Here is a 15,908-nt window from a genome sequence, read left to right as displayed (position 1 = left end):
AACCACATGACTCTCTTACAACTCTCTTCCAGACAGCAGCGGCCCCAGCATGCTCTTTCATCTGTTGCCTTTGGTACACAACAATCCATTAGTAATGTCTCTTGAGCACTCTTCAAAGCTCTTGTAGCCGATATGTCTAGCATGGGGCAGAGCTCCAGTATTTCATATAAGATCTGTTTTAAAATGTTTGTATGTGACCTACTCTAACAAACTTTTTCCAATTTATCTCCCAAGAACATATCTATATACTCTATATACCCTGTCTCAGTACATATATCAAAATAAATAAATATTATTAAATAAATTGTATGAGCAGCTCATCAATCATTGGACAGTCTCACTGCTGGTGGGAAGAAGCTGTTCCTCAGCCTGGTGGTGCTGGCTCTGATCCTCCTGTATCTTTTAGTAGTAACTAGAATATGCTGTGTGCGGGGTGGTAGGGGTCCTTAATGATTTTGCACAGTCTCTTCAGACAACGATACCGGTAGATCACGTCAATGGGGAGAGGGAGACCCCAGTGGTCCCCTCTACTGCTCTTATGATCCTGTGGATTGACCTCTGATCCACAGCTCTATAGCAACCATACCACACTGTGATGCAGCCAGCCAGCTCCTGGAGAAAGTTAACAGAATGGTGGCCAGTAGCCTTGCACGCCTCAGTCTTCTCAGGAATTGCAGTCACTGTTGCGCCTTCCTGACAAGTGAGGAGATGTGTGTCCATGATAGGACACTACTTAAATGGACTCTGAGGACCTTGGTACTCTCTACTTTCTCTACTACCAATCTATTAATGTGTAGTGGAGGGTGATTATCCCTGAAGTCCACAATCATCTACTTTTGTCCATGTTGAGACAAAGATTGTTATTGCACCATATCATGAGATTTTCCACATCTTTTCTGTAGCACAACATGTTGTTGTTGCTGATGAGGCCAGGAGCTGGATCTGGCAGTGCAATTATGGGTCAGAAGCGGGCTGAGCATACAGCCCTGAGGTGTGCCAGTGCTCAGAATTATGGTTCTTGAGGTTCTGTTACAAATCTGGACAGACTGTGGTCTTTCTATTAGGAAGTCCAGGATACAATTTATAAAGTAATAAACTCATCAGACAGAGCATCCAATTTTGGTTGAGGAACAATTATTGATCTATAATTTGGTTTCATCCAACAGATGAAATCTCAGTATAACTCTGAAGTACAGCATTTTAACAATACAATATACACTGTTATTCCCTCAATGCTGCTCTGGGGTCATCAGCTTGCATTCTCTCCCTCAGTATTTAAAGAGAGAACTTTTCTTCACCTGTGGAAATGATCCATAGGTCCTCTAGAAGAAATGGTATTCCTATTATATTAGAACTCTTCATGACAGGATACAAAAATGCAAATTGATAAAGTGGAAGGAGTGCACTCAGCCCCTCAAGCCTGCCCTGCCGTTCACCATGATAATTTCTAATCTGCCCCAGACCTCTACGCCTCCACTCTGCCAGTCCTCCTTAGCTCTCAATTCCCCCATCTTTCTACATTTATTTTCCTTCATTTCAATTACTTATAACAATCTGAATATTTTTAATAAACCCAAATGAATCACCTATAGTTTTCAGCTTAAAAATCCATTCTTCCATATTTCTTCTCAATCAATAAATTTATCCAGGTTACTTTGTTCTCTTAATTCTTTTAAGATGAAATTTGGAATCTAAACTATTCCCTCATTGTGTCCTGTGTCTACTTATAATAACATCCTTGTCCATAACCCCCACAACTCTCATTTAGGTGTGGAACACTGGATCCTGTGAGTTTGTCCGAACGTTAAACGGACACAAGCGAGGCATCGCATGCCTGCAGTACCGGGACAGGCTCGTGGTCAGTGGTTCCTCGGATAATACAATCCGGTAAGTCTCTTGGGCATTTATTGCAAACTGTCATCCCCACCAAAACAGGAAACTGCTGGTTTGGCCATTTCTAATAACAAATGTCTTCAGGTTACCACTTGAAATGTTTATTTTTAGCAGAAAAGGGCAAGTTTTATCACCTTTCACGATCTTGGAACGTCTCAAAGCATTGGAAATGTGATACTGATTTGATAACTATTCTTAAAGATGCTGAATTGGGGATAAGTATGAAGAGACGAGGACAAGCACTGTTTTCCAGTAATGGCCATGGCATCTTTTGCATCCATTTATAAGGACAGAGAGGCCACACTTCAGTCTCATCTGAAGCTGAGTATTTCCAAAGATGTAGGATTCACAGGAACGGTAAACGATCTAATTGTGCAACTGTTTTCCAGAGATGCAGGAATTTCCAGGCACGTCTTGCTGTTAAACAGAAGGAGCAAAACCACATTAATCTCTTGCAAGTTGGATGGAGTCAAAACTTAGGAAATGTTCTCCGATGGTTTACTCCAAGTTAACCTGTTATTTTCTCCTGTTTATCTGACAATTTAAGAAATCTCAACCTTAAAAACATCTTCAAAATATGAAGTCAAACAAAATCTGACATCAAACCATGTCATTGGGATAAGAGCTGACCAAAAGCTCTAACCCAGGGGTGGCCCTCCTTTTAATTTTTAAGTTAAACATACGGCACAGTAACATGTCATTTCGGCCCACGTGTGTAGGTTAATTGGACTCATGGGCCGAAATGACCTGATACTGTGCTGTACCTCTAAATTAAAAATTGAAAGTTTGGCCACTCCTGCTCTAGGTAAAGGGTAGGGTTTCAAGAGCTCTGGAAGAGGGGAGAGATGGGGTAGAATAGTCTCCACAGCCGATCTACCTTTGGTTGCAGATCCCATTTACCAGTACCCTCCTTTTTAATAAAATACTGTGGCATTGCAAATAGTGTAGCTGTCTCATGGCTCCAGCAACCAGAGTTCAATCTCGACCTCCAGCACTGTTTTTATAGAGTTTGCCTGTGGCCATGTGCATTTTCCAAAGGTGTGCTGATCAATGGGCTGCAAGATGTCCCTAGTATATATCTGAGTAATAAAAAGGAGAGGTGGTGAGTTAATGAAACGATGGGGTGAATAATTTGCAATCAGGGGAAGAATGTGATTGCTCTGTGCAATGGCATTGACTCAAAGAGCAAAATGGCTTCCTGGTGTTTGGTCGGGAAATATGGAGACCCCTGCTGGGTTTGGAACACGATTTGTGAGCTTTTGCAAATGTGATTGGACATCAGCTTCAATTTTGACCCCTCACCTCTCTCTGCTGTAGGTTATGGGACATTGAGTGTGGTGCTTGCCTGCGGGTCCTGGAAGGTCATGAAGAACTGGTTCGATGCATCCGTTTTGACAACAAACGGATAGTTAGTGGAGCCTACGATGGGTAAGTAAAACATTCCAAGGAACTTCATAGCCAATCAAGTACAGTAAACTGGATGTGCAAAATTTTCGGATGCTTGAGACACACTTACAATGCAAAATGTAAAATAATTTAAAAAAAATCAGTATTGTAGTCCTTAATTGTGTAAAATTCTCTTTAATCAGGTAATTACCTAACTTTAAAAATTTAAATTTATATTTGAATACCTGTCGCTAGCGCTATAACAGCATTTTGCTAACCGTACCGCCATCGTAATTAACTCCCTCTCCCAAGTTTACATAAAGCCTTACTTAATAATATGCTAATAAAGACAAAATCTCTTACTAAGCAGGGATAAGGAGATGCTTTAAGAGAGTCACCTCAACAGCGAGCAGCATCAACCAGCTCTTCATCCTGGGCGACCCCATTGCTATTTCGCACAACTTTATTCAAACAGCTGCTACGAGCAAAGCCCAATCAAGGCCCTCCGCTGGCTGAATATTTGCTCTCACCTTCACCAAAGGGTTATGTGTTACATCGGAGACATTTAAGTTTAGAATTGTAAACTTATATTTAATTTTTTTTTTCTTTTTTTTTGTTTGTTTATTTTCCTCAAATTTTTTGCCAGTTGCTTGAATTCCGGATAGAGAGGATTTTATTGTAGTTATTAAATTGTCACAATTATCATGCAGGAAAAAAAGTGACTTGTTTGTTGACAAGCAGCAGTGAGAAAGTAAACAGATCAGATGAAGTGATGTTCATGTGGTCCCTCCTGTTTCTCCATAAACTATACAGATGGTACCAGGGGAAGCACACTGGCCAAAGTGAAGTATCTATGTATAGTGGAGATCCCAACAACTTAATTATTTAATACCTTTCACTGCAGGCTCTTCCTGGGAATGCTTCTGATAAAAGCACAGGTCACTCCTGCACCAAACTCCCATGCTGACATGTCTATCCATGGCCTCGTACTGTCCCACCAAAACCACCCATAAATTGGAGGAGCAACACTTGATTTTCTGTCTGGGCACTCTCCAGCTGGATGTCTCTATCATTAACGTCCAGATTTTGCTAGCATACTCTCCCTTCTCCCTCCCTTCCCTTTCCCTCTGTCTCATTTCCTCCAGCTATTCATCTCCTCTCTCCATTCACCAGCCATCTCCCTCCCCCTGACTGGTGGTGTGTCCTCTCTTCCTTATCCACCTATTACATCCTGCCTTTGGCACTGTGCTCCTCCCCCTGCCTACATTTGCTCTTACCTTGATGAAGGGTTCAGGGCCAAAATATTGGTTATGTATCTTTAATTTTGCTGTATAAAGTGCACTTTTTGAGCATTGTCTTTTTACTTCAACCAGGGTGTCTGGAAACTTTCATGTTTCAAGATTTAATTTATTGTCATGTGATTTAAAAAGTGTCATATTAAATTAAATTACCTTTTGTTTGCTCTAAAGCGGACAGATTTGCCTTCAGCAAAAATTGCCTGAAGAGCCTCTTAGTCAGTGAAAGAGAAGCAAAAGAGATTCCCGCCAGAATCACCAAGTGTCTGAGGATTTACCTCCAGTGCTCCCACAGCCTCCCCAGCCACACAGACTCCAGTCTAAACTTTCGGCAACCCAAGCTCTAGTTCCACAATCAGGAACTCTTCAGCACCCTCACATCCAGTTCTGATAACTTCAGCCAGTCTTGAGCCAGTGTCCAGCAGTTCGCCCCTGGTGTGAGTCCCTTGACCACAATCTCCAGCCCACAACTTGCATGGATTCCTCTCCTCCAGTCATCAACAGCACCGCCACCTGTATATTCCTCAGACGCAAAACCCCTGGTCTGCCGCTATGGTTATCATCCTGTGGGTTGTCTCCTCTGCTTCTTCTCATACCGGCTGTGGTCACCATGTTTTCTGGTGCCCTGCACCAGTCCGCCACTTCCCCAGAGTGTGCAACTTTGTGGCTGTTGCCGATCATAAGCGGCACCATCTTGGACGCAGACCACACAGTCGGAGGATTTTAAATAAAATTACTATCCACTCCTTTAATCAACCATTTAAAACCCATGTGGAGCTGACAGCAGTCAGACTGGGTGGTTGGACCCTGTGGGAGCGCTGTGTCTTCACTCCCTGCTCTCCACAGGTCCGTACCAGCACTGTCACTGTCATTACAACAGCTCCAACGGTGCCATCGTTTTTTTTTCTTGTGGAAGTAAGCAGGTGACCAAATATTTGGCTTGGCATGGAGGTCAAGGTGTATCTTTGATGAGAAAACGGGGGAATTTGGAGCAGGAATTCCTGAGCACATTGGCAGTGATGGCAAAGCATTGGGAATTAGAAATGATCAAGAGGTCAGAATTGGAGGAGTGTAGAAATTTTTCAGCTTGGTTGGGAGGAGATTATAGAGGTTTGGAGGGATGAGTCTATGGAGGAACATGAACATGCAAGAATGGAGGCATTGGCCAGACAAGAAGCTAGTCTGGGTCGCTTTGGAAGCAGGGCCTGACGGATGACAGGTCTTGGCATGTTAGGTCACAGAGGAGGTGCCAGCAGTCATTGATCTAGATTCCTCCATCTATAATCTTGCGTTTTTTCAGCTGTCATTGGTTTGTCATGTGGTGGGCTTCAAGAGTTGAATGGAACAGTCAATCCATGCTCCGCCATCCTGGAACAGTTAACACCAGCTGAGCTGCCAGACCAGCATTCAGCCACTGGACAAGATTCCTCCTGCCCCCCTGGAGGATTTTAGGCAAAATGACCATGCATGGTCAGGCAACCTGCTGACGCACACACAGGGTGTCTCTGGGCCGTGGTCAGTCAGTGCAGTGCTTTAATTTAATTTGATTGATCTCTTTTTTTCTTGTTTCAAAGCAAAATTAAGGTTTGGGACTTGGTGGCTGCATTGGACCCCCGATCGCCAGCTGGGACCCTTTGCTTGCGGACTCTAGTGGTAAGAACTTCATGTTCCACTTCTCAGGAGTTATCCCTTAAACCCATTGGACTCTCGAGCAAACAGCACCTCCAGCTCAATTCCTTTTACTGAATCAAATTCCCCTCTTAAAGTGTGTACAATCTGGATAATAGCAAAACTATTAGCAAACAGATTGGCCGACTGTGTACCAAAAATAGTAAAACAAGATCAAACTGGATTTATTAAGAAAAGATGAACAGCGGATAATGTCTGTAAGTTCATTAATTTAAATCCATGCTGTTCAAGGAAATAAGATACCAACAATGGCTGTTGCTTTAGATGCAGAAAAAGCCTTTGACAGGGTAGAATGGAGTTATTTATTCAAAGTATTACAGAGGTTCAACCTACCAGAAAAATATATTAATTTGAATAAAGCATTATATAATGGACCATTAGCGAAGGTGACAGTAAATGGATATGTATCGAACCAATTTAAATTAAGCAGGTCAACTAGGCAGAGATGTCCACTTTTTCGCTTTATCAATAGAACCCTTGGCAGAACTGATAAGAACAGAAAATAAAATAAAAGGATAAAACTAAAGGAGGAGTATAAAATCAGTTTATTTGCAGATAACATCATAGTATACTTAACAGAATCAGAAATATCAATAAAAGAACTACGTAAGAAATTGAAGGAATATGGAGAAATATCGGGGTACAAGATCAACGCAAATAAAAGTGAAGCGATGCCAATGAATAATGCGGATTACACAGAATTTAAGAAAGAATCACCATTTAAATGACAAACACAAGCAATCCAATACCTAGGTATTAGATTAGATAATAATTTAAGCCACCTATACAAATTAAATTATCAGCCATTAATGAAGAAATTACAGGATGACTTAGAACATTGGAAAGAATTGCCACTAACATTGATTGTAAATTGCATTAAAATGAATATCTTCCCAAGGATACCTATTTCAATCGTTGCCAATTCCCTAATTGAGAAATTCTTCAATGAACTAAAGAGAATAATAAGGAAATTCTTATGGGGGAGGGGGTGGAAACCGAGGATAGCATGAAATAAATTTACAGAGTGGTACAAACAAGTGGGTTTGCAGTTACCAAACTTTAAAAATTATTATAGAGCAGCACAATTAAGGTATTTATCAGATTTTTATCAGACAAGGGAAAAACCAAATTGGACTAAAATAGAGCTAGATCAAATAGGGGAGAAGGTACCAGAACATATACTTTATGTGGGATGAAAAACTGGTGCAGTATAAAAGTTCACCAGTACTGCATCATTTATTCAATATATGGAAGAAGATTCACTTAGAAAGGAAAAAAACAAATTACCAAATACCAAAATTATTATTGACGCAAAATCAACTAATCCCTTTCACAATAGATAACCTTTCCTTTAGAGAATGGGAGAGAAAAGGAATTTAAGGAATAGAATTTGTTTTTTTGGGAAATAATTTATTAACATTTGAACAAATGAAGTACAAATATGGAATAACTCATGGTACAATGTTTGCATATCATCAACTGAAAGCCTACTTAAGGGAGAAATTGGGAAGCAGACTGAGATTATCAGAAGGAAGCAGCTTTGAATATGTGATTACAGAAACAAGGTTCATAAAAAGATTTATAACAAACATGTACATCAAGCTGCAAGAGAAGGAAAATTATGAAATAAGCTATAAACCCAAACAAAATTGGGAAAAAACATAAAGATAAAAAATGAAATATGGGAAAAGTTATGCTCTGGAACTATGAAGAATATAATAAACACGAGGTTACACAGATTATATATCACGCCCCAAAAGTTAAAAAAATGGGATCCAACATTATCAGATAGAAGTTTTCACTGTAAGAAGGAAATGGGAACAACAGTACATGCAATTTGGGCATGTGAGAAAGTGAAAAAGTTTTGGGAAGATCTAAATCAGGTATTAAAAAAAATCACAAAAATCAACATACCAAAAAAATCCAGAGATCTTTCTTCTAAGTAATATAAGAAGTAAAGAGTTAGGCTTCAAGCTGGATGAAGCGCAAAAAAGATTTATTATGATAGCCTTAGCGATAGCAAAAAAATGTATAATGTCAACTTGGAAACCAGAAGAGAGCCCTGAGAGTACAGCAATGGTATATGGAAATGAATAAATGTATTCCATTGGAAAAAATAACATATAATTTAAAAAATAAAGTCACATTATTTGAACAAATTTGGGAACCGTACATGGAACACAACAGAGAGGGCCTACCGCGGACCTCCACCCCCTAAAATGATAAAATGGTAAGAAGACAAAATGACTTGATCCAGTGTGTAAAAGTAGATGACACATTTTTCTTGTTTATTTTCATTGTGTGATGACATTGTTTAATGGTTTTATTGTATTGTATATGTTGAACGTTTAATGGGTTTGGAGGGGGGTGGGAAGGGGGAAGGGAAGGTAGGGGGGACAAAAGGGGAGAAAATGCCACTATATATTTAAGAGGGAAATGTTTGTATGTATTTTGATTGATATGGTTCACAGTGTGAAAATTTTTTTAAAAATTTAAAAACAAAAGTGTTTACAATCTGCAACCTTCTCTGCACAGAGGTGCTCCAGTGAGACCGGATAACGAGTAATCTCTTCTTCTCGAAGGAACGATGCTCTTTGTTATGGGAAGGGAGTAGATTCAGAATTATCGTCATGAAATTCATTGTTTTGTGACATTACAGTGAAAACATTTAAACAACCTTATGAAATAAATAAAAAATAGTGCAAGACAGTCAAAGTAAGGCAATGTTTATAGTTAATTAATCATTCAGGAATCTGATGGCAGATGGGAAGAAGCCGTCCTTGTGCTCATTTTCGCTGAGTGCTCACCTTCGGGCTCCTGTACCTCCTTCCCGATGGTAGCAGAGTGAAGAGGGCCTGGCCTGGGTGGTGGGGGTCCTTGAGGATAGAGGCTGCTTTCTTAAGACACCGCCTCTCATAGATATGATAAATGATGACTGGTGGCCATGACTTCACAAGCTGAATTCACAACCCTCTGGAGTTTTTTCTTGACCTGAGCGCTGGAACCTCCATACCTGACACTGATGCAACCAGATAGAATGCCCTCCATGGACCACCTGTAGGAGTTTTCAGAGACATACTGAATCCCCTCAAAATCCGCATAAAGTATAGCCGCTGGCGAGCCTTCTTCGTGATTGCATCGACATGGAGGCTCCAGGATTCTTGGAGATGTTGACACCCAGGAATTTGAAGTTTTTAAACCCTGTCCTCTGCTAAGTTCTCAATGAAGTCTGGTTTGTGTTCTTCTGATTTCTTCCTGAAGTCCACAATCATCTCCTTGGTTTTGCTAATGTTGAGTGCAAGGTTGTTGGTGTGACACCCCTCAACAAGCTGATCCATCTCCCCCCAGTGTTGGTGTGACACCCCTCAACAAGCTGATCCATCTCCCTCCAGTGTTGGTGTGACACCCCTCAATGGGCTGATCCATCTCCCTCCAGTGTTGGTGTGACACCCCTCAATGAGCTGATCCATCTCCCCCCAGTGTTCGTGTGACACCCCTCAACAAGCTGATCCATCTCCCTCCAGTGTTGGTGTGACACCCCTCAATGGGCTGATCCATCTCCCCCCAGTGTTGGTGTGACACCCCTCAATGAGCTGATCCATCTCGCCCCAGTGTTGGTGTGATATTGTCATTTCTGATTCTGCCGACAACTGTGTGTCATCAGCAAGTTTATAAATAGCATTGAAATTGTTCCTAGCCACACAATCACAATGTTCACTTCAGTTGAAATGACCAAAGGTGATTGTATCGGAAGATAATGTCAGAAGAATCAGCAGGTAGTTGCCCAAAGCTTTTGTCTATCCAGTCTAAAATACACCTCAGCCATGGGTTATAGTCATACAAATGAAAAAACTCCTTCAGCCTGAGTTTGTATTGACCATCAAGTGCCATTAACACCAGTCCTACACTAGTCCTCTAAAACTATCCCCATCCTCTAGGATTCTGCTCCTCATCTACACACTAGGGGCAATTTACAGCACCCAATTAACCTACCAACACAAACATCTTTAGGATGTGAGAGGAGTCCAGAGCACCGGGGGAAACCATATGAAAACTCCACACAAGGCAGCACCAGTGGTTGGGGTTGAACCTGAGTCTTGACCCATTGTACTCCAATGACCCCCCCACTGGGTGGGCACTTCTGCCTGATGAGAAAGTGCAGTGTGACGATTGTGAATCTAGAACCTAATGTTTGGTCTATTCAGGTTCTCCGATAGAAGTGGGGAGAGTATTGCTCATCACTCAATAAGCCTTGGATTTAGTGTTTGTGTGATCTCTCTCTCTCTCTCTCTCTCTCTCTCTTTCTCTCTCTCTCTCTCTCTCTCTCTCTCTCTCTCTCCCTCCCTCTCTCAGGAGCATTCTGGGCGAGTATTCCGGCTTCAGTTTGATGAGTTCCAGATAGTCAGCAGCTCTCACGATGACACCATCCTGATCTGGGATTTCCTGAATGTGCCCTCTGAGCAGGGTGATGGTTCGCAATCGTCCCCCCGCACCTACACCTACGTGTCCAGATAGATGGAGGCTCTGAGCAGACCAGTAATGGTAAGGAGTGTGCGTGCTTCCATCTCTTTGAAGGCATACGGGGAAACTGGTGATGTGGTAATCCTACCCGGAATCCTTGACAAAGCGAATTGGTTCCATCGCCACTGTCCACTCCCCTCTTGCAGTGTGGCCTAACAGCAGATCATAAAAGCTGGCAAATTCCCAGTGCCCTCCTCTGCTTGGGACAAACTTCCCAAATAGGTGAAAGGTACAGAAATTTACCTATGACTTCAATTTACTGCAAAACACCTAGACCCACAACCAGACTTATCACACATACAGACAAACAATACATACGTAGAACACGTATTCGTCTACACAAATAAATAAATATTGTTTTGTAGATATGAGAGTCTGGGACGGTGAATGTGAGCAGTTCTTTTGGATGTTCAGCATTCTCACTGCCTGTGGGAAGAAGCTGTTCTTCAGCCTGGTGGTGCTGGCTCTGATCCTCCTGGGTCTCTTCCCCGATGGGAGCAGCTGAAAGATGCTGTTTGCGGTGTGAAAGGGCGGGGGGGGGTCAATGATTTTATGTGCCTTCAGGAATACAAAGGTTTTGTCAACCTCTTGTGTCTCTCCCTCCACATTATTTTCCCACAACCTAGGAACTTTGCATCCACTTTGAAAAGCAAAGATGTTCCCAAGGCAACAGAGAATGACCACCGTGCAGGATTTGGAAGTTGCCTGATAAAGACTAAGCCAACACCTCTGCCTCACCATTTGATGTTTTATTGACATTTTTCTTTCTATCTCTAGATTCCCACAAGAAATCCAGCTTTTAGGCAGTGAACCTGCAACAAACCTGAGCCACACATTCATACAATGAAATTATTACATTGAAGGGGTCTGTGAGTCAGTGTGGCATTGCTGCCTGCTGAGTGAAGAGTGAGAGCATTTTTGAAAGAGGAAAGCCCCCATTGCCACCCCTGCCTCACACATACATCATTGCATCAGTGAAGGAAGTTTAAATTCGATCTTCAACCATCGCGAAGTAATCCAGCCCAAACAGTTAATTTTGTAAATTTGCAAGGACTGAAAACTTGAAGGAACTTCAAAGACAGAACGCTAAATAGAGAATCTTTGTAAAGGGAGGTGTCAGAAGGGCCGCAAGGAACTGGTGACTGCTTGTGAAGTGACCATATGTTTCTTTGCACTTTCCCTTTGTGTTCCTCTCCAGCCCTCTGTTCTTCGATAGAGGTCCCAGTGGTACTGAGCTCCACAGAGCAGAAGATCCCAGGTATCAACCTTAGTCTCTTTCGGCCCTGGAGGGAAGCGGGGGGGGGGGGGGGGGTGTGGGGGTTTGATTCATGCAAACAAAATCAACCTACTTTGAAAAGTTATAGAGCTCCTACCATCTTTCTCGCCATCCTCTCCCAGGTAAATGCAGATTCAAGCCTTCAACCCGGTAAGGCTCAAAATAAAATGGTGCTGCTTTGCATTGGAAGAGGGGCTCCCTTACTCCTATGACTAGTTTGGAGTGCAAAGCAATGTGTGTACCTCACAAGTACAGTGGATGGAGCTGCACTTTCATTGATAAATCTAGCTGTGTCTTTTCAAAAAGCCATGCCAGAAATAGAGACTTGTGTGAATTTGAGTGAAGTCTCTCCGATGCTTGAAAACCCGAGGGTTGGCATGAGTCAGGGATTCACCTTGCACCTGGGACCTGTGGCTCAAACTCTACTACAGTTTGGCCATGCAGCCGACTGACTGCAGCTAGGATTAAAGAGCAGATACGCTGCTGGACCCCTGAAAGCTCCTGGTGAGAAGACTCCTGCCATGACCCTATCTATACCCAAGGACTGTTTAAATGACTGGCCCTGGGGCAGTGACTGGTATGTGCACACCAGCCAAGAGCAAATGTATTGAAAACAGGCACACCAATCGAAGACAACAGTGTAGATCTGTTCTCAGTGATGTTTCAGTCCCTACTAATAAGTTGTATATTTGTATGTCATCACCTTCCTTCTGAGAGCAGGGGAGGTATTGTGTTGATTGAAACCAATGTGCAATTTTAGTTACTTTTGTAAAGCTTGTGTAATATATAGCACCTTCTCTGTTTCTTCATGCAGTATACATCTTGCCTTTCAGGCTTCAACAAACTCTGGGACTCTTGATGTTGAAACCTCATCAGTATCTCATGAGGATGGGCTCAAGCTGTGAGAGAAGGGGTTCAGTTGCTATTGCTACTGTCTCTCTGTCTCTGTCTCAGTGTGTGTGTATGTGTATGTGTGTCTCTCTCTCTCTCTCTCTCTCACCCACCTGCACACCCCTTCCTTCTCTGTTACTTCAATATGGTAGGGTCAGTCTCACTGCATCCAGTAAGAAAAATTGGGAATGATTTATAACAACAGTTACCACTTTCCATCTCCAACCTATGGAAACAGTGGCATTTGTGGCTGTCCCTCGCCCACACCTTTCTCCACTCCAAGCCTGTATTCCATGATTTCTGCAATGACTTGGGTTTGAGGGGGCAATTCATTCTCTGCATGACAACAGTACAGTAAAGAAAGCAGTAGATCCTGGAGGACATTCATCCAATCATCGCACAGCCAGTATTTACCTGGGTGATGGAAGAACTTGTGATTCAGGCAAAGGTTAGCACTAAACCAAAGGTGTTGCTTAGACCCAGTTCTCTTCTGAAAGTTTCCCCTATCAATTCTACAAGGCAGATAGTTAAAATCTATGCTCCCCAAACAATGTGTTCACTACACATCAACATGGTCAAACAGTTGTCGTGAAGACCAGACCTCCATGGTGTGCCCAGCCTGGCTTAATTTTTATTTTGGATTCCAAGTTCTCTTTTTATTACTTGACTCTGGCTTTGGTAGTGAATTGTGCTATTTTTCTACACTTTCTTATTTTGTTCTGTGGATTATTTATGTCATCTTTTTTTAAAAAAAAACAAATGCAATCTTCAAGAAATGTGGTTTGTGATTAAATTGCAATTTATCATTCCCCTGACTTGCAAGGATATCGAATGTCCACATTTTTTTTTTAGACAACACTTCAAAATTTTGGCCTGAGGTTTCTACCTCCATTTAAATTGCCAGTAACCACACTGAGGACTGCTTTTCTTTGTTCATTTTGACTGGACGATGGCTTGGAACACAGCTTCTCTGCTTGAAGGAGGACTATCCCATTTCTTTGCCTGACTCAAATACTTCAATCTGGAAACCTTTTCTGCATCATCAAGTTTATTAACCAGACATTTTGCTCCTGTTATGGCACAGCCTTTGCTCTAGTTTACAAAGTCCAATGATCCAGTCCTGTCCTGGTACTTTCAAAAATTCATAAACTTCAATTCCCAGGCTTCAAGTGACAGTCCTTCCTTCAGGAATGGTCTGGAAGCACATTAGGTGGAAATGTTTCTCATGAATCATCTGTTGGCTTTAAGGCAGGTCAACATCCTTAGTTGTGTCCTCTCCCATATGTGCAAATATTTTCTTATCATAATGTGGATAAAGTAAAGGTGCAGAAGATTTATTCATATGAAACTGAAAGTTATGTTAAGTTGGAAAAGAAAAAAACATCATCTCATTGTAACATTTGTCACTCAATTTTCTATCTGCATAATTATGTTTCTGGATTTGTTTTAAGTGATTGAATAAATGAACCTATTCAGGTGGGGGGGGGGGTGGAATTATTATCTTTTCAGCAACCCAGTTTTCTAAAGCAAATGGGTGACCATAACCTATCTGTTCTTTAACCAATGATCACAAGTGTTGGCAATAGAATCATTGAGTAATGAAGCAAAAACTCAGCAGGTCAAACAGTATCCTTTATATAGCAAAGATAAAGATACATAACCAATGCTTCAGGCTTGACCCCCTTCTTGAAGGTATGAGCAAAATGTAAAAAGCTGCCTGGTTGGAGGGTAGGCAGGCCCACTGGCAGGAGATATTAGGTTGATATGGGCACACCAGCAAGGGGGGTGGGGGATGGCTCCATGAATGGAGAGGAAAGCGGGTGGAGAGCTGAAAGAAAGAAGAGAGAGGGATGGGGAAGAGAGGGAGAATAGGGATTAGTCTAGCAGAAACTGGAGAAGTCGATGTTAATGCCATCCAGTTGAGAATGCCCAGACAAAAGTGTTGCTTCTCCAATTTATAGATGGCCTTGGTTTGGTAATGCATGGGGCCATCGACAGGCATGTCAGCACACGAGTGCGGCACAGAATTGAAATAGTTGTCCTCCGGGAGATGGCTGTCATTGATTGGCAGAGCGACGTTGCTCAGTGAAGTGATCTCCCAGTCTGTGTCCAGTTTCTCTGATGTAGAAGCCACAATAGGAGCACCGGATGCAGTAGATAACATCCATAGATTCGCAAGTGAGCTGTTGCTTCACTTGGAAGGACTGTTTGGGGCCCTGAATGGTGGTGAGCAAGGAGATGGGGGCACATGTGGCACTTTTTGCAGCCATTGGGGTAATTGCCAAGGGAGCAATTAGTGGGAAGGGGTGAGTGGACATGGAGAGAGCAGTCCTTACAGAAGGTGGAGAGGGTGTCTGGTGGTGGGATTATGTAGGTGACAGAAATGATAGAAGATAATATGTGGAGTCTAATGGGGTGAAAGGTGAGGTCAAGGGGAATCCTGGTTTTATTGTGTGTAAGGCAGGAGGTTCCCAACCAGTGGGCCACAGCATGTTTCCATGTGGGTCTTTAAAAATGTTAAATAAAATACTTTAAATTAGATAAAGATCTGTTTCTTACAGAGCTGCCTTTGACTTGAAAATATTACTCAGTCATTGCCATTAGTGGGCCATGGCATGTTAGCCACATGGGCCTTAAACTGAAAAAGGCTGAGAACCATTAGTCAAGGGGTAGAGGGCCCAGGGAAGATATGGTAGGAAATGGTGGAGATGCAGATAAGGGCTGAGTTGATGGTCACAATTTCTGAAGAAGGAGAACATCTTGGAATATCTAGACTGAAGTCCTCATCTTGGGAGCAGATAACGACAAACAGAGGTATTGAGAGAAACCTTGCAGGGAACTGGATGTGAAGTATCATGGAACCCACTACTTTGTATGTTTATAAAAAACCCTACACCTGATGTCGCCCCTAAACTTTCCTCCCCTCACCTTGTTAAGATGTCCTCTGGTGTTTGAGG

At 42.2% G+C, this 15,908-nt stretch overlaps 1 protein-coding gene across 1 annotated transcript in view; it reads left to right on the top strand.

The window, feature by feature from the left end:
- Window positions 1-14,296, top strand: part of LOC138752896 (F-box/WD repeat-containing protein 1A-like) — a 32,169-nt gene extending 17,873 nt beyond the window's left edge. The window contains exons 7-11 of the mRNA XM_069915507.1: window positions 1,769-1,887; window positions 3,211-3,321; window positions 6,149-6,227; window positions 10,617-10,805; window positions 11,562-14,296. Coding sequence (XP_069771608.1) covers window positions 1,769-1,887; window positions 3,211-3,321; window positions 6,149-6,227; window positions 10,617-10,778 — 471 coding nt within the window. The 3' untranslated portion in view covers window positions 10,779-10,805; window positions 11,562-14,296. The remainder of the gene's footprint in view (window positions 1-1,768; window positions 1,888-3,210; window positions 3,322-6,148; window positions 6,228-10,616; window positions 10,806-11,561) is intronic.
- The last annotated feature ends 1,612 nt before the right edge of the window (window positions 14,297-15,908 follow it).

The sequence above is a fragment of the Narcine bancroftii genome, chromosome 2 (genome assembly GCF_036971445.1).
Source record: "Narcine bancroftii isolate sNarBan1 chromosome 2, sNarBan1.hap1, whole genome shotgun sequence".
Classification (NCBI taxonomy): domain Eukaryota; kingdom Metazoa; phylum Chordata; class Chondrichthyes; order Torpediniformes; family Narcinidae; genus Narcine; species Narcine bancroftii.
This window is presented reverse-complemented; position numbering and strand designations above follow the sequence as displayed.